This window comes from Pelodiscus sinensis, chromosome 4 (genome assembly GCF_052426305.1).
Source record: "Pelodiscus sinensis isolate ZL-2025 chromosome 4, ASM5242630v1, whole genome shotgun sequence".
Classification (NCBI taxonomy): Eukaryota; Metazoa; Chordata; order Testudines; family Trionychidae; genus Pelodiscus; species Pelodiscus sinensis.
The window spans coordinates 24,682,868-24,701,633 of NC_143055.1; the positions used below are offsets into that span (position 1 = coordinate 24,682,868).

The window sequence follows — 18,766 nt, forward strand, 5'->3', positions numbered from 1 at the left end:
ATGTAGGACCTGGGTCCATGCCCAGAGAAAACCTAGAAAAGACAATGGCAATTCCAATTTTCCAGATATTTGGAACCTAGCAACTAGTGACCATGAATGGCCCACTCCCTCCAGGAAGCCAGCTGGCTGTGACCAGCTGGAGAAAAAAGGGTTAAGGAGGATGGCCAGGTGACCCTGTTTCTCAGGAACAAGAACAAAGGACTAAATAGAGCCCCCTGAGGTTGTTCAGTGTGAGCTGTTAAAGGGGACACAAAACATCTGGGCAAGGACTACAGAGGGGCCAGAGATTCAGGACTGACCATGATGGTCTTTTCTCTCACTTTTTGATTTCTGTGTTAATTAAGGGCTTTCTATTCTGGATGCCAGACATCTAATAAACTCTCCTGCTTTTACAATGTTGACTGAGCTTCACTCCAATTTAAGCAAGTTGGGTATGAATTGCTCCCTTTGGGTGTGTAAGTCTCCCTTGGGTACCCAACTCAGGTTAGCTTGCTGAAGGACACTCATGGTACGAAGCCAGAGTGTTCAAATCTCTGAAGTTTGATCCAAGGAGGCGATGAAACAAAAGGACTGAATCACATTTCCTTTCCAGAGCTGCTCCAGAAGGGAACACAGGCTAGAGTTTTTTTTGTTTTTGTGGGACATAATGGGTTTTTATACATTTGCCTGAAGCTTTAAAGAAAGGAAGCATGAGGTACAGAACTCTAATAGTGTGAACACTTTGATTTGTAGGACAGGGACTAAATGATGAAGAGAACAGTTAAACTGTTTCCTCTAAAATGCTAGCACAACTTTTTCTGAGGTCTCTTGGGCAGAACAATGGAAGTGGGTCCATATTTGTATAAATAAAGCTTTATCTACTACTGTCATGTGGATCAAATTTGAAGAAAATAGGCTTGAAATGGCTTTCCAAAACCACATACTAAAATAACTCATCTGTACTCACTCAGCATTTAGAGAAGAGAATTGGTCTGGATCTTGGAGCCTTGTGCCAGTTCAGCTCTAAAGCCTGTGCCTCGGAGATGGTGATCACTCCTGGGAGGAGATAAATGCCCTCAACTCCCTTTTTGATTTGTCACAGGATCAGGCCTGTAGTTATGCCATCGCAAGAGCAGACAACAGTGACTTTTATTCTATTAGAAATCCTGGGGGTAGAAAGGGCAGGAATAAATACAAGAGGACAAATTCATGAGACAAGACATGCTATATTTGACCTTCAAAAAGATTATTGAAAATAGCGGCTTACAAAAAGCCACATATATTTAAAAAGTGCTGAAACCATTGCCCTTTTAGATGTAATATTTCATTCAGATAAGCAGATGTGATCAATAATTGTTTTAATGTCTGTTCTTACAGAGACGACCCCAGGAATTTGTAATGTCTGAGAAGACAGCGGACAGAAGAAGTTAGTATCATTTTTATTATAAAATTGATTGAAGCTTAGGTAGTTTGAAAATTATTTTCTGGCCTCATACATAATATGCTGTAGATGTCTGGCAACAGGTTTTGTTCCACTGTACAGTCAGGAAGACATTTGTTGAGAGAAATAAAAGCTTATTTGAGTAGCATCCATGCTCAATTGTTAAAGTATTTTCCTAAAAGTCTTGATCGTCATTTATTTTCCTGCATGTAGAATAGTGATAGAAATGTAGCCGTGTTAGTCTGGTGTAGCTGAAGCAAAATACAGGACCATGTAGCACTTTAAAGACTAACAAGATGGTTTATTAGATGATGAGCTTTCGTGGGCCAGACCCACTTCCTCAGATCAAATAGTGGAAGAAAATAGTCACAATCATATATACCAAAGGATACAATTAAAAAAAAAAAAAGAACACCTATGAAAAGGACAAATCAAATTTCAGAACAGAAGGGGGATGCGGGGAGAGGGGGAGAAGGTAAATGTCTGTGAGCTAATGATATTAGAGGTGATAATTTGGGAAGCTATCTTTGTAATGGGAAAGATAACTAGAGTCTTTGTTGAGACCCCCGTGCAAAATGTCGAATTTTAGCATGAATAACAGTTCAGAGGATTCCCTTTCAAAACTGCACTTGTTGTTTGTTTCTTTGGGGTTTGGGTGTTTTTTTTAAGGGGATTGTTTTTTTTGTTTTGGGGGGAGGGGTTGCTTCTCACTTATGTCTGGCCCCTCTGACTGATTTTTCTGTGAGTCAGTGGCCCCTGACACAAAACAGGTTTCCCCATCCCGATGTAGAGTGTAGCAAACTAAGTGTATCACAATTACAACGCTTTTGCTGATTTGATGCTGTGATTTTCTGATAGCTTCACCGATTCTTATGCCTAGTGGAGAGAACAGTGATTTGCATTTGAGTGGGCCATTGCATTCTAGGACCTGTCCCACTACCGCTGACTTTCATGTGTCACCAGAGATGTCTCAAACTGTGCTTCCTGCAGTGAGTAAATTCTGATCCACTCATTTTAAAGCCAATTTCTTCATGCTTCAGAACATTTCAATACTCTCTTTTGTAATCTCTCCATTCCTTATGATCTATTAGTACATGCTGCATCCCTTATATATAGGAATACTAGCCAGACCTGCTATGATTTCCTGAAGTCTTTTCTATATTAATCTTGTCGATAAATTTAATGATAACTACTAGCTAATTTACAGTTTGAACTAAAGACCATTGAAAATCAAAGGAAAGGCTGACATTAACTACTTGGCCCCATCACTGTAGGGCCAAATTAGGTCCTAGAATGAGAAATAGCATCAGGTGATTCAAGAGCTCTGAACAAAAGTAGGTCAGGGGATTTTTGTTTGTTTGGGAGAAGAACTATTAATATTTTCACGTAGTTCTTTTTATTTTGAGATTTAAAGTGGGGGCAGTGAGTGAGAATGTTTAGGTGCTATCTAGAGTAAAACATACTATGTTAAAAAACATTTCCACTTTGGGTTGACAAAAGGATGTCTAGAGTACTTGAAAATGTTCAAAATAAAATTAACATACTATCCTGGATTTCTGTGAATGTGGTTTCTGCAAAATTGCTTTCATGAATGTTCCTGCAACATGTTTAATGTAGTGACTTCTGCTGATCTAAAAACCAAACCATTGCTAACAGAAATTTTGTCTAACCTGAATCCTGATAACAGCATTCTTGATTGCAGTTACTGCATCCTGTTGTAGACACGTCACACATCAATGGACTGCCAAATAATCGTGGGCTCTACCATGCTGAAGCGAATGACAGGATGGGGCCTACAAGCCTTTTACAGAAGTCAGATGGCATTAGCTATGCTCACACCACTCAAAAAAAGAACAGTACTTCTCCATTAAAATTGACATGCCCAGAGAGGATCATAGCCTTGCATCGAGAGCTTAGACAAAACCATTGCAGTAATTACCAGGTCAGTAAATCACTTACACAATTATTAATTTAATGAGATCAATTATTCTTAGCCATTGCTTCATGGATCATATAAATATTTAAATAACCTCTTTATTTGTGGCAAGGACAATCTGAGGAAGATAAACAAACAGTGTTTCATTATGAATCTTCTTATCTATTTTTAAGAATTGGTGGTTGCTCCTAAAGGATATGAAAAAAAAATCTGAGGTTTGTTTTCACCTTTGCAGCTTCCAGCAAGATCAGCTTTGGAAATTCCAGGATGGTAACAAAAAGAACATGGAAATACCTAACCAATACAGAGCTACTGACCTTTCTTTTCTCCTCTTTTTTAATGATCCAGTTATCCCTGTACCCTGAAGCTCTTCATAGTAATTTTCATTAACTGCAGAAATTCTGTTAAGAACAGAGTGGATCAATTGCAATTGCATTTGTGATGGTCTGCTGCTATACTAAACAGGAAGAAGATTTTACCCACTTCAAGGCAATACAACCATCTTATAGTTGTATGAAGAAGATGAGAGACTGAGAGAATATAAAAAATCCATGCCAGATTTTGCAATGTTACATTGTTGAATTTTCTTGAAGACCTGAGAATACATAACTGAAACATTTGACGTTTGAAGCACTAAAAACACTTCTCTGTTTAAGTAGCCACTTAAACAGTCAAGCATTCTTCAAATGATGTGGTTTTTTAAGGCAAGAAACTGCTTCTTATAGAGTATGTACTGTAACACAGTAACAGAAGTGTTATTCTGATAATGTATTGACAAACAGAACCATTTAGACAGCCAAATGTTTGTGCCACTCAGCCCTTATTTCCTGGTAATTTATACTATAATAAATCATGTATATAAAGGACCAATGATGTTACCATTATCATCAAAGATCTTAGAGATGTCAAAAAACAAAGATCTTTTTGGTCACCTAGTCCATCTCCCTACTAGTGCAGGGTTGTTCTTAGTATGTGTAACAGGAGTTTGACAGTTAAATTCCAATGAAAGCATAACAGGCATACTGTACAGCTCATAAAATGGAAAAGTATTGCTGATAGCAGACTCATGCACAGAATCATGTGGTCTGTTTTCTGTATCTTGATTGATGCCTTTTTGTAGTTGTGAATATTCAAAAGTTACAATACTCTTCTCTGTCCTTCTCAGATACCTTCATTTGCGTCTTCCAATTCAAAACTGAAGGCACATTGCAATTTCTCTGCCTCTCATCCAGTCCAAAATGTGGCTTCCCTGCCTGTACTCTCAAAAATGACCAGTTCACCGCAACTTTCAGACAGGAGTTCTTTCCATCCCATAAATGGGAGGGGCCAGCTGTCTAAATTTGATGACACATTCCACAACCATGCAGAAAATCAGCATGCAGGTGCTGTTCTCCAGGGAAAGGGAAAGAAAAATGTCATTGTGAATAACACATGGATCTCAAGAGAAAAACCAGATGGTTCAACCTCAGCTACTGCAGCAAGAAGCTATTTGTCAGACGTGTTGTCAGCGTGTAATAAAAGTCAGAATCCTGCAGGGGAGAATTTAGCTGTCCTGGAAAGAGTAAAAGCCACAGAAATAAGACAAGGTAAAAACCCTTAACCACCTGATTTTCCCATTGTTACACAAATATTAATCTTTTGTGTCTGTTGTCTGTGACACGGACTAAGGGAACATGCCAACTTTAAAATAATCTATTTTAAACAAATAATTTTTCTGACCTGTGTTACTAATGACTAGAGGTGTCCAGAAAACGTATTTGAAAACAAAAATTTTACTAATCAAATAACATTCTACCAACATATATCTTTCATTTTGTTACCAATCCTGCTAATAACACCACAGAGTATCCAAACCTACAGAATTTTCATCACCAATTTGCTGTCTAATTTTCTTTGTGCTGTTAATTTACTACTTTTTACTTCTTTCTGTTTCAAATGTGAAAATCACTTAAATCAGTTTCATGGTTATTTTTATAGCCCTTTGTTTCAATGTACTAAGGAAAATACTACAGGAAAGTATTTATTTAATGATTGTTTCCTTGGAATTTAAGAAAATACATAACTGACATTGGTTTTATGAAAGGCAGTTTTGTTTCTTGTCGGTGTATTCTAAATTATACACTTTTCTGTTTAGCTGAATGATAAAGAAGGGCTAGGGATCTGAAAAATATGCTGTTTAAGTTGATTCCTAAGAACCAGATTGGATGCCCCTTACTCATATTGGAAAATTTGCTCACCCATGTAGTCCTATTGACTAAAATATGAGTACTGGTGAGAGTAACTTTTCATCATCATGAATAAAAGAGATTGCAATCTGGTGTAAGTGATGGCTTCATCCACATATGTTAAGGTAAGCCTGTTGTATCATCTATGCAATGTAGTCTCTTTCTCTTGTGCTTTATTCTTAGTTGAGGATAGCACCACACAAGCACAGAAACCCACAAATCAGTCAGTAATGGAGGAACCTGGTTCTCAGAATCAAAGTTTGTGAACAGTGAACATATGATATTTAAAAAGATAATATATGCTTTGTAGGATGATAATCTTAGGACTTTCATAAGGATTAAATGATTCAGTGGAGTGGTTTTAATTGCTACATGGAAAGCTTTATTTTATAAGGAACAACATTTAAAATGATAAAAGCCTGTATTAGATGTTGTCTACTCCACATGCATTTTAGGAAAACAATCCCACCAGCAGTGTCACCAGTTCACATCATTTTTAGCGCCTTAAACCACGAACATTGTGGTAAAAATGCCAAAGCCACTGGAGACTTGGATTATACTGAGTTTTCATCAGCCCATGACTGGTGGAAATTCTCTATTGTATAACCAGTTCAGGAGATTTAAAGGAACTGTCCTTCTGTATTTTTTAAAACAGGATTTTTTTTTGACGAGTCAAGTACCCATTATGGCGTATATCAATTACACACTTTTCTTTTCTGAGCTGGTTGATGATTCTTTTGGCCCAGCAGGTGAGTATTCTGCTTGCTATTCTGTCCTCCAGAGATCAGAAATGCTCGGCATTGACTTGCAGCGAGGACACCTTAACAAACATGCACAAGGGCTATATTTTCACAGGGAAGCATCTGGTTTTTGCGTGGGGCGGTAAGGGTACAATTATACATGGCAATAATCAGACTGGTCCTTGGTCAGCGCTTTCTATAATAAATGTGCACCAGCTGCCAAGGGAAAAGCAGAACAATATCTCAGCATGCTCTCCAGATAGATAAGACACTCCCTCTCCCCCGTTGGGGCTGCAAACCTCAGACTCTTGCTGCTGATGGTCAGAATAGCACTATGGCATCTTAGCCTGCAATTTCTAATGTTTAGCCAACAATTCTATAGATGCAAACAGCTAGTAAATTGTCTTGCTTAATGCTAACAAGCTTTCATCATGGGAACGTGTGTATATTTTAAAAACGACAGGATGTAAAATGATAAAGTATATTAATAGTCATTTTTACTGAAATTTTGCCTTCCTGATGGGAGATGGATATTTACTCATAAATTTAATCTATAGGTATATTAAACATGTTACTACATAAGAAGATTGGCTTCATCACAGGGCCCATCTTATGAGCAATCATTGGGAATTAGGGATGTTAAACAGTTAACTGGTAAACATGAAGGCTTACCACTATGCTTACCCTTACCAGTTAACTATTTAACCAGCCCTTGCTGGGGAACTCCTCCAGTGACCAGCTGATTCAGGCCAGAGCAGACCCAGCCGCAGAAGGGCCAACAGAGTAGAAAGCGGGACCCCAGAGCTGTGGCGGGACCAGTGGCAGGATTTCACAGCTGTGGTGGTGCCAAGTTCTGGGCTGGGTGGCAGGTACTGTGTCTAAACGGTTAACCAGGTAAGTGCTACTGTTTAACCAGTTAATGGTTTTAACATCCCTGTTAGGAATACCTGTGTGAACAGGGCTACTTACTGGAGAATGTTTTGCATATGCGCACCAGTATATATATCTCGATATATTTTAGAAATGTGCATCTGTTTGTCAGTCCGTCCATCCATGAGTCTGTTTAAGGACTCCTCCTAAATGGTAAGAGATAGAACCACTAAATTTGGTATGCCACTTCCTCTTATCCTAAGTTAAAGGTAGGTCAGCGTTCGGTTGTGCCAGGAAAATGGGATGTGACATAACATGGAAAGGGAGGGGGCTGATTGGAGGGACAGCTATGCTGCAGAGTAATCGCAGGGGAGTAGCCACACAAGCAAAACAGTGGCCATTTGGGATCGGGGCTTGCCATCTTGCCAGCCGTCGGACCAAGTAAGTGACTGCCCACCTCACACTTAGCCCCAGTGCTGAATGGAAGGGAGAGCCCCATTTGCCACTGGCCCTGCCACTGCAGCCCCCCCAGGACTACATCTGGGGCTGGGCAGTGCAGCCCCTTCCCAGGAGATGCTGGAGGATTCAGAAACTATGGCCTGGATCCCCTGTGAAAAGATGATTGGGGGGGGGGGAGATGGGAACTACAGTCCCTGGCTCCGCTCCCCATGTGAGGAGACAACAGAGGGGAGGAACCTGGTCCCAGCCCCTCCCTGTGAGTGGAGGTGGGGGACTGAGCAGCCCAGCCCCCGTCTTCCGAGGAGCCACTGTGGGTGGGGACCAGGCAGACCAACCCAGCCCCACCAAGCAGCTGCCGAGTGAGCAGGAAGGCTGGCTGGCCGAGGGAGCTGGACAGCCTCCCTCCAGGAACCGCCAACCAGGGGGTCTGGGTAGTGAAGCCCCAGCCTTCAGGGAGGAGTTGCAACACCCCCATCCTAGGAAGAGCCACCAGAGCAGTGCTACTCGTGCCCCTAGGAGGAGCTGTAACTGGAGCAGTGCCACCACCACAGGTGGCCCTGGTAAACCTCTCCCACTTCCCAGCCTCAGGAAGCCCCCCCCCCATACCTTCAAACCTCCTGCCCTGAGCCTCCCTGCCCTGGTTCCTGAACACACAACTGCCCTGAGCCCTCCTACACCTTCCACCCCCTACTCTGAGCCCCCTATCTCTTGCTCTGACTCCTTCACCCCCCCATACACACCTTCCTTCAATCACCCCACAACTTACAGCACCCTGCCCTGATTGCTGCATGCCCTGCCCTGAGCCCCCACAAGGACATGGGCAATGCCAGGTAAATCCTTTAGTAGTGTGATAGATTCTGATAAACATTTCTTTTAAACACCAAGGCTGTGTCTACACTGGGCCACTTATTCCGGAAAATCAGCCGCTTTTCCGGAATAAGCTGCGAGCTGTCTACACTGGCCCTTGAATTTCCGGAAAAGCAACGATGCTTTACTGTACAAAATCAGCCGCTATTCCGGAAAAACTATTCTGCTCCTGCTCGGGCATAAGTCCTTATTCCGGAACATTGTTCCGGAAAAGGGCCAGTGTAGACAGCCCAGTAGTCTTTTCCGGAAAAAAGCCCCGATCGCGAAAATGGCGATCGGGGCTCTTTTCCGGAAAAGCACGTCTACATTGGCCACTGACACTTTTCCAGAAAAAGGGCTTTTCAGGAAAAGCTGCCTGCCAATGTAGACGCTCCTTTTCCGGAAAAACTGAAAACAGAATAGTATTCCGTTTTAAGCATTTCCGGAAATTCATGCCAGTGTAGCCACACCATCCCTCTCCTGCGTAGTACCCAAATGAATGAGAAATGATAGATCAGGTGTACCTATCTGTAAGAATAAAGGCTAGAGAATGTGTTACATCAACAAGCCAAGTCCTTCAGATTCTTTAAATATAATAATTATGTATAGAAGCTAGCTGTACTCGGTGTCAATCTCGGACCAGATGGTCCATATATTTGGTGTCCTGCCAATTTGAGGCCCTCTGGGACTCTGAGTTTATCACTAAGGCTTGGTGAATTGTTCATATAGAATACATTAATGGCTTATTAATATTAAGAAAAGAATAAATTATTCGATGTGACTAATTTCAATAAACATCAGAACTGGGAAAATAATAAAGTTGATTACATGAATGTGTGGACATGGATTGTTTTCACACTGTTTCATTTAAGTCTTTAGTGATTCTCTGTTTGTTAATTGTGGTTTGTGAGTGGTCAAGCAGCATGATCAAAACATTTATGAACAGAAGGAAAATGAATTCGATATGACCATGCCAACACTTTCAGCATGAAGCTGCATATAGATTCACAAGACTTTCATTCCCCATGCAAATTCTTGCATACAAAAAGAATTCACCCACAAGATTGCAGAAAACAAATAAATTGGATTGATAGTGCCTTTCGTAGTGAGTGTTCACGTGCATATTTTGAGACTGAGATGCTTGAGATTCCCAGTCTTAAAGCCAAGGCATTTAATTTTAAGGGCAAACTTTTTTTAAAAAGCAGTAGCATTTACATATAACATGAAGTACAGTAAAACTCCAATTGTCTGGCATCCAGTGGTCCGGCACTCCTGATAGTCCAGCACCAACTGGAACCTGGAAGTGCTCCGGCCAGCCGGACAATTGGAGCTGCTCTGCCCCCAGCTTCTCCAAGTCAGCCGCTGGTCAGTTTCAGCAGCGGCAGAGCAGCTGGGGTGCTGTCGGGTTGGTCCCGCAGCACCACCCTCTCCCATGCTGCGCAGTTCCCCGCCAACACCCTCCCCCCCTCGACCCTACATAAGCCCCCCTTCTGGTACTCTGGCATATCTGATAATCCGGCACCCCCTGGGTCCTAAAGGTGCCGGATTATCGGAAGTTTACTGTATATTGTTTTCTCATTAATAAAGTGTTCACAGACGTTGAGTGAGAATAGTAAAAAAGCATTCACTTTCTTCCAATGCTGAAAAAGGAACTTTATGAGTAAAAGAAAAAGCAATATTCCTAAAGATGCTTTCTCCCATTTTGTCTCTAAGCTTCACTAATCATATCTAGATCCTATCTTTTTCCCTTCCTATCGATTTTCTTTTCCTACAAATTAAAAAGGCACAAAACATATCTTGCCAGACCACAAATGAGCTATGAAAGTCATTGTAAAAGAATGTCAATAAAATCCGTAAACATTGCCATCATGAATTCTGCATATGCTGCATATTTTTTAAAACAACCACCTTAGGCTTATTTAAAAAATATTATCCAAACTATATTTCACATCCATCCACTTGTAACTCCAGGTACCCTTAGTGTACTAAGTGTCATAAAAGGAAAATTAGAATGATTACCAATAACATTTTTAGAACCCCCTCAAAAAGACATTAAATAGTTTTCCCATAAACAATAATGCCCCAGTTGTAATGTCGTTAATTCCCTTACTGGTCTGTGTATCACTTTGGAAGACAAGGAATCCCCTCTGGGGGAGGAGGAGGATCTGGAGAATCTTTGAAAGGAGACAAGATGGCAAAACTCATGGCTTTCATTACAAAAGCAGTAAGTTATGCCAGCATCTACTCCAACTTCACTTGGGGACTTTGAGTTCCCGCAAAATGAATATTACATTCTATTATAGCTAAGGATTATCTTCTGTCCTCATGCCCTGCATATCTTATATTTTGTGTAAGGTCATTTGCATAAGAAAGCTATGGGTCAAATCCTCCTTTGAGTCCATCAGATCTGTGAAGAAATGGAGTTAGTGAACTTACTTTTAGTTGGTGTTGGTATAAGTGAGAATTTGGACCCCTATATTTCAGGTCTATACAACATATTTCTTCAGTCCTTAATAAAGTATATGTATTTTGTGGCATCATTCCTGCTATAGAAAGACACCAATTTAATTTCTCCTTGGAGCTTTTTTCATTTAGGCCTTAAAGCCGACTAGTATTAAAGCCACTTATCAAAGCCAGATGAAGTATGTAGCAAGATTTCTACAGTGCAGTTCTTTCCTTAAAGGCCTTCTTAAGTCAAGAAACTCCTACATCTGTTTTTACATCTATAGTCTCATCAGGTCAGCCAGCTGGTAGCTTTGATTTTAGTTTTTTTCTGTTGAAACAACTTATTCTCCAGGGGAATAAATAGGATGACAGAAGGTGCTAGAATAGAAAACTGCCTGTTTCCGAAGCTCTAGCTCATAATATTGTGCTGGGGAGATTACAATTGTCCTTTCTGTGGCCTTGATCCTAGATGTCTTGGCATGATGAAGCACAGTGTTTGCAAGATTGTTGCCTTCTAGTACAAGTGTCAGTATAGTCTGGCCTAAGCCCTAGTCAGAGTGTTACATACATAAGAACGGCCGTACTGGGTCAGACCAAAGGTCCATCTAGCCCAGTATCCTGTCTACCGACAGTGGCCAGCACCAGGTGCCGAAGACAATGATCAAGCGATTTGTCTCCTGCCATCCCTCTCCAGCCTCTGACAAACAGAGGCCAAGGACACCATTTTATCCCCTGGCTAATAGCCTTTTATGGACTGGTGTTAACCAGTAAGCAAGAACAACGAGAAGTCCTGTGGCACCTTATAGACTAAGGGTATGTCTACTCTACCGTGTTCTTTCGAAATATTTATTTTGAAACAGCTTATTTCGAAATAACACATCTACACACAAAATGCATTTTGAAATAGCGTGTCCACACTGAGTGGACTCTGAATTGCATTTAAGGCTGGCCGGAACCAGTTCCAGCAGGGCAACAGGTCAGGACTTACTGTGTGGGGCTGCTGCCTGAGGCTATCTGAGGTCTGTGCTTAAAGGGACCCCCCTGGACAGCCAGTTCTTAGGTTTCCCTGCTTGCTTGTCTACTTCGATGAGGGACAGCAAAGCATTTTGTCTCTGCATGCTCTGGCTGCCCTCACTCAGGACACCATAGCACTCTGCAACATGGAGCCAGAGCCACCCTTGGGCACTCTGGTGCTTCTCTTGGACATGTTGCTGCGAGCCTGGCAGCACTTTCTGCAGGCTGCCATCCAGGAGATCCATTGGTGGCTGTCAGTATCCTGGAGGCCCTGTGGGAGAGCTTCCACCCTGAGGAGCACTAAGAGCCTCCCTGGTCTGCCGCACTGGGGGCTTGTGCCTTATTCCTCCCTCACGTCCTTCCACTTACCCCTCTCTAATCCCCATTCCTGATGTCAAATAAAATACATGTATTTTCATGAACACAAACTCTATTTATTTAACAAAACTGAGGGGAGGGAATGAAACTCTGGTGAGACTGGGAAAAGAAGGCAGGAGAAGGGAGAAGAGAGGGGATGGGGAAACCTGGGAGAAGGGAGCTGGAAGGGGGAAGCGAGGGGAAGCTTAGGGCTCAGGGTTGGGGGGTCTCGCTGGATCAACTTGATTTTCATGCAAACCTGCTCCTGGGTTCAGATATGGCCTTTGGTGGCCAGGCTGGTAGCTATCCTGCCATAGACGGCCGCATTCCTCCATCTAGTGCAGAGATAATGGATGTTGGGGACATCCCCCCCAAAGCTGAATAAGGTCCGTGATCTCCACCCTGGACCAGGAAGGCGCCCACCTTCTCCAGGCCCTGGCAGGCTCCTGGGAGAAGCTCTAGCTCATAATATTGTGCTGGGGAGATTGCCATACTTTCACCTTCCTTGTGTTTTTACTGTTTTTATTTAGATGCTAGTAAGAGTGCCTGAAAGGCCAAGGCCTCACATTCATTATTGGCTGGTAAAAGCTTCTTCATCTGGGAAGCCCTTATTTCAGTCTCCCTTTTTTTGTCACACTTCTCAGAACCTCAGGAACCATGAGAAATTCTTTCTCTCGTGTCCAACCTTCCACTCTATCTGCAAAGCAGCAGGAAAGGCAGGGCTTAGCCAGCTTGTATTGCTCTCCACTGTCCTAACCATGTGCTGTGTGCTGCTGCCTCTCTGCTTTCCCACCTTCACTTACAACTGGGTTCAGGCAGTCCCTTCTGGTGAGCAGGATGCAAAAAGCTAGAGTTAGGGCAGCAGTTGGATGACTCCAGTGGTGTATGGCTCTTTATGGTCAAAGCTTTGCTAATGATTAATGGTATTTTTTCCCTCTTATATGATTTGCTACATAGGAAAAAGTGTTGGATGGGGTGGTTGTGTGTCTGAGTTCTGTACATCTCTGTCATCTTCACAGTTCTCTTGTACTCCTTTCCTAGCTGTGATCCCCATAAAGGTGGGTATCTTTGATGGATGCTGGAACTTGGCCTGGGGGTGGAGGGATAGTGAAGTTGTCTACAGGTAAAATGGGATGCCCATGGGGATGCTAAATATAACTGTTAGGTAATTAGATGGTCCACATTGCCGTACTACCTGAGTGCCTTACAATCTTTAATGTATTTATCCTTCCCAAACTCTTGTGATGTAGGGCCATGCTTTGATCTCTTTTTACAGAGTGGAAACTGAGGGACCAAGAGGCTAAGTGACTTGCCCATAGTAACTTCGGCAGTCTGTGGCAGAGTAGGGAATTGAAGTCAGGCTTCCCAAACCCAAGGATTTTGCCATATCCACTGGACTATCCTTCCTGTGTAGATATAGCTAACAAATAGCATTTTGGAGCCCTATCCAAGTTTTCTTGTTGTTTGTATTTGTTACCAGCTTTTCATCCTTATGCTGTCTATTATTTGAGAATTGGTCCCTTTGTGAGGTTTGCCTGAGGTCTAATGGGATTGCCTGTGTCCTTTTGGTTCAGGTTAGCCATATGTTTCTGCCTTCATTTTGATGCTAATGAGCTGCATTGATTTTATTGTAGGCGTTGATGGGTAAATAATGTCTTACAGTTATGTGAAATGCTCATATATGTAGGGAGAGCTCTTCAACTATCCATACCCAAGAGAGGTTCTCTTCATGGAAAGAAGGTCAAAGAATAAGTGCACATTCAAGTAAAGCAATGGGCATCTGTCACCTCTAACAGCTGCACTAAGGCTTGTGAGCCCATGCGCAAGAAGACAAACTCACCATTTAACTGCGATCTGAGCACATATTTCCTTTTACAGAATATTAAATAGCTCTGCTACACAAGGCAGAAGAACAGTGTATAAACGGATGTATTAAATATATGGAAAGATTAAGTCAGACTTTTTGTAGTTAAGTAGACTTTCTCCCTAGCTTTCTTCTATGAGATGAGGCTGTTTAAGCATGAGTTTTCTTCATATTGGGGTCAATAGGCCTACTTTGTGTCCTCCTAATTCCCTTAATTCCCAAGCTTCTTAATTGAATAAGCAGCTATTAAAAAGAGAATGAAGCTGGTTGATACATGTCTTTGGTGGCGCCTAAGCAGAGGGAGGGGAAGTCGCCTCTACAATTTCAGAATAAAAATTATCTCTCCTATTCCTACAAATCACCAGAAAAATGTGTGTCTGCAATGAGCCTGCCTGCACACAATGGTAAGATGGGCGCTGAGGAGAGAATAATAATATTGAGAAAACACAGTCTTCAATTTCATACTTGTTCTGCCATGAGTAAAAGAACTGGTCACCTCAGATAATGGCAGTAAATGAAAAAGACATCCAAATTCTCCAGAAAAGGAGAAGCTCTTTCCTTTCTGTTTTAAAAGGACTATATTTAAATTGCTTGTCTGTGCCTTGGAAGTGAGGCACTTTGTAAATAAAGTAATTGTACTGTTATTATTGTGCAGTGGTAATTGTGTTGAAGGTAGACACCAACCCTTTTCAAAATGAAGGAACTCAGGTTTTGTTCCCCAAACCAACTTGAATCCCAAAAGATGTCACACCATCTCCTCCATATAGTTTAATTATTGGGCATGGAGTAGTAGATTTGAATTCTTTGTTGAATTGTGACTTGACTATTTCTGTGTTCTCTTTTAAACCAAACCATAATATTTCTGTTTTCTATCTCTCCTCACACACCTTGGAAACTTAGAGGCTGAATCTGAGGCAGTGCCCTTCAGACCAGTTCAAACAATCCCATTTCCATCAACATGCTTAATACATTGGGTCCCATATGTATAACAGCCCTCCTACCATACCTTACCCTTGTCTGTCATTTAATCTCTTCATTTCCTGAACTTTTGGAGGAACATATTGTGCACTCCTATGTAGCTTGCCTGTTGGTCTTACCCATGATACCATGGGGTACGTCTAGACTACATGCCTCTGTTACCAGAGGCATGTAGATTAGGCTACCAGACATAGTAAAATGAAGCGGCGATTTAAATAATCGCCGCTTCATTTAAATTTACATGGCTGCCGCGCTGAGCCGACAAACAGCTGATCAGCTGTTTGTCGGCTCAGCGCGATAGTCTGGACGCGCGGGTGTCGACATCAAAGGTATTTGTCGACCACCCAGGTCGCCGCTTCATTTTACTATGTCTGGTAGCCTAATCTACATGCCTCTGGCGACAGAGGCATGTAGTCTAGACATACCCATGGTGGTGGGACACCATTGAAATCGCAATTTATGTGTATCAGTTCCAGTGAGCACTTTTGTTATTAGATTGAGCATTCTTATGAAGGGCTCAGAGCCATGGTTAATGTTATTGGTACTCAGTTCATTTTCACTTTCTTGACTCTTGTGTCTCTTCATTTCCTGAAAGAGTGGGGTCCCTTGTATTTTAGAATTGTTAAACTAAAGGACTTGAGGGCAGAGCTGTGTTACGTGACTCAGTCAGACAGAATGCATTTCTTCTCATTCTCTCACTCAGCCACAGCTGTTCTCATATAGCTGTCCTCATCCAGGCCCGCCAATGGGGTGGCTGGACAAACAAGGCAGTTGTCTCAGGGCCCAGTGATTCTAAAGGGCCCTGTGGCAGCAGTGGCACCTGGAGCCCCGGCTCCTTTAAATCACCACCAGGGCACCTTGCTGTGCACTCCAAACAGCTCTAAGGTCGCGGGAGGCGAGGGAGAGGAGGAGGATGACTGGTGTGGTGTGCTCTGTTCAGTGGTAAAGACTGGCTGCCCCAGCTCTGCCTCTTCCAGGAGCACAGACTTGGGCTGTCCATCCTGCTCAGAGGCCCAGGGTGGCTGTCAGCTAAAGGCTGGACCTGTGTAGTAGTAAACTTCCAGGCTAAAGAAAACCAAGAAAAATAAGACAAGAGATAAATGTTAATAAACATAAGAAAATGAATCTTAAGGCTTCAATTACAGAGAAATAGTTTTACAGTATTAAAAATGCCCAGGCCTCATTGACTTTTCATGGTAGCTGGTTGCCTAAATGCCCTTTGTGCCTTTGAAAATCATGCCCCTAAATGAATTAACTGAGTTACAAATTTATATTAGGGCTAGCACTTGGTCTCCTTATTAAGGGAAGTTCCCACTGAAGTGTACATAATAAAGCCAGCTGAGCAAGGACTCCAGGGTTTGACTTATGGATACTAAGGGTTTGTTTTTCTCAATAGCACTGCTTAAAAAAGTGTGCACTGTGAGCTCTGGAATGGACAATTCACACAGGAAATGTAACCTTTAACCAGAGTTAAGGGAAGTTGTACAGACTGCAAGTTTTTAAACAAATGAACATATTGGATGGTGTTCAATTGACTGCCATTGGGCGGCCTCCATGCGGACATTGTGACATTATGCTTGGCTGTGAAACTGCAGATCTGTAGAACCATGGTGACACTGTCTCTGCTTTTGATTCTCATCATCTTATTGAGCTGCTCAATATTAGTGGCAGGATATGATTAAGAATAAGGATATTTGAAGCCAAAACCAGTAACTATCTCCCTGAACACTGGTTCAGTTTTGGTGGCTTTTTTGGTATGGACACAGTAGGACGGAAGACCAATGAATTCTGAAGCATATTTACCAAGAAATTATCCTACAAGGACAGTGCACATATGGTTGCCAAAAGTGTGAATGTCATGACAACATGGTCAGTGATGGACATAAGCTAAGTATCCAGCCAGACCACCTTGAGGACCTATCTAGACATTGTTCTGGCTGATGCTCATTCTGCAATGGGTTTTGTGTCCTTTTGATATTGCCATGAGGATGACATATTGAAAGAAGCTTTTTTTCCCCTTTCAGGTGATATCAATCTCTTACTGGGGAAGCCTTTATATGTGTTGTGTTTTGAATGAGTGAATGTCAAATGGGGCTCTACCACTCTCTCTCTCTCTCTGCATGGGGCACTTGGCCACAGAAAACCCTCTTGTAAATTGAGTGATCAGTAGAGAAAAGACCTTCTGTGAGTAAATTGTACCAGATGATACTTTTTGTCTTTCATCTGAATGGAATTTGCTTCCTTGCACTAAGGAAAATGGGACTTATATATTTCTAAGCAATCTGTTCAATTTCTTTCAAACCAGAGGGCAACAGATCCATCCACACGGAGTGTGTATTATTACATTTGACGCAGATGTTGCACTTAGTTCATCTCTTATTTATGATTTGCTCAGATTCCCCAAGCAGATTTCTTAATTTTTGGAACAAAATACTTCCCTCCCATGCCCCAGGTACAGACTTACATTTAGATGTCTCAGGTGCGTGGCAGAGAAAGATATTGGGTACAGATTAGTCTTCGCTGTATTTTGAGTCTTTATTCTTCCATCTAGATAGGTGGCCATTGCGTCTGTAAAATACAAGACATCTCACTGAAGTAGAAATATTTTTAAATATCAAATTGATTAGAATAAAAGAATAGTCTGTTAGATCAATGTTTTTCATATTGGGAACAACTCCTTAAAACAGAGATTGGGAGGAGAGGTACCCATGTCCTGCTTTCCATGTGTCCTATAAGAACAGAAATTGCCATACTGGCTCAGACCAGTGGCCCATCTAGTCTCATGTCCTGTCACTGCCAATACCTGTTACCAGATGCTTCACAGAATGGTTCAAGAAACTGTGCAGTGGAATAATCTGCACACAGTGGAAGTTTCCTTCTGACTCCACCATTATATACAGATCTTAATAACTAACCAACAGAAGGATGCATATGAAAAAGAAAAAATGTGTAAATTACATTTAGAGTTGTTTAGTACATAAATCTCCTTTTCTGCAGTTTGTGGTGTGACTGGCTTTCTAATAGATGTAAAGCACCCACTCTTTGCCCTTCTCAGACATGCAAAGAAGCATTATCACATGAACTCAGACAACTCACCTTTCAGTGCGACATGAGAAAATGTCAGCTGAAGCCTCATTCATTTCAGTTCTAACATGCCTTTTGATTTTAAAATCCTGCATAGACTCATGCCTGGTCATCCTACAGGCCTTCTGTCTCTTTTAACCTTTTCCTACCTCTCTCTTATTTCCCAAATTCTGGCCACATAAGCTTGTGTCCATGGGTATGAGAACCTTCTCCCATGCAATTCTTGTTGTCTGAAGCAGCTATCCTGTATCCTTCCATTCCATCTCATTTCAAATCCTAGTTGAAATATATATGTTTTGACTGACATATATCTTGTAAATGCTCTCCTTTTCCTTTGTTGTTTTTTATTTGGCTTTACAATTCTGTTATGGGCAGCAAAGCTGTGAAGTCTTGTGAGAGATAATTTGCAAAACTGTTACATAGAAAATTATGTTTTAGCAATGAAATGAAATTGCTAAATTCTAAATGCAAAATAATAGATTACGTTGGACCACTTAGAAATGTGTTTCTGTTCGAGTCAGAGACTGC

The 18,766-nt window shown here is 41.8% G+C and overlaps 1 protein-coding gene across 2 annotated transcripts in view; it reads left to right on the forward strand.

The window, feature by feature from the left end:
• Positions 1-18,766, forward strand: part of C4H4orf50 (chromosome 4 C4orf50 homolog) — a 113,069-nt gene that overhangs the window by 47,691 nt on the left and 46,612 nt on the right. For both annotated transcript variants that reach the window (XM_089777800.1, XM_075930756.2), the window contains 4 exons: positions 1,357-1,405; positions 2,279-2,409; positions 3,123-3,362; positions 4,522-4,942. In XM_089777800.1, the coding sequence (XP_089633926.1) occupies positions 1,357-1,405; positions 2,279-2,409; positions 3,123-3,362; positions 4,522-4,942 (841 nt within the window). The remainder of the gene's footprint in view (positions 1-1,356; positions 1,406-2,278; positions 2,410-3,122; positions 3,363-4,521; positions 4,943-18,766) is intronic.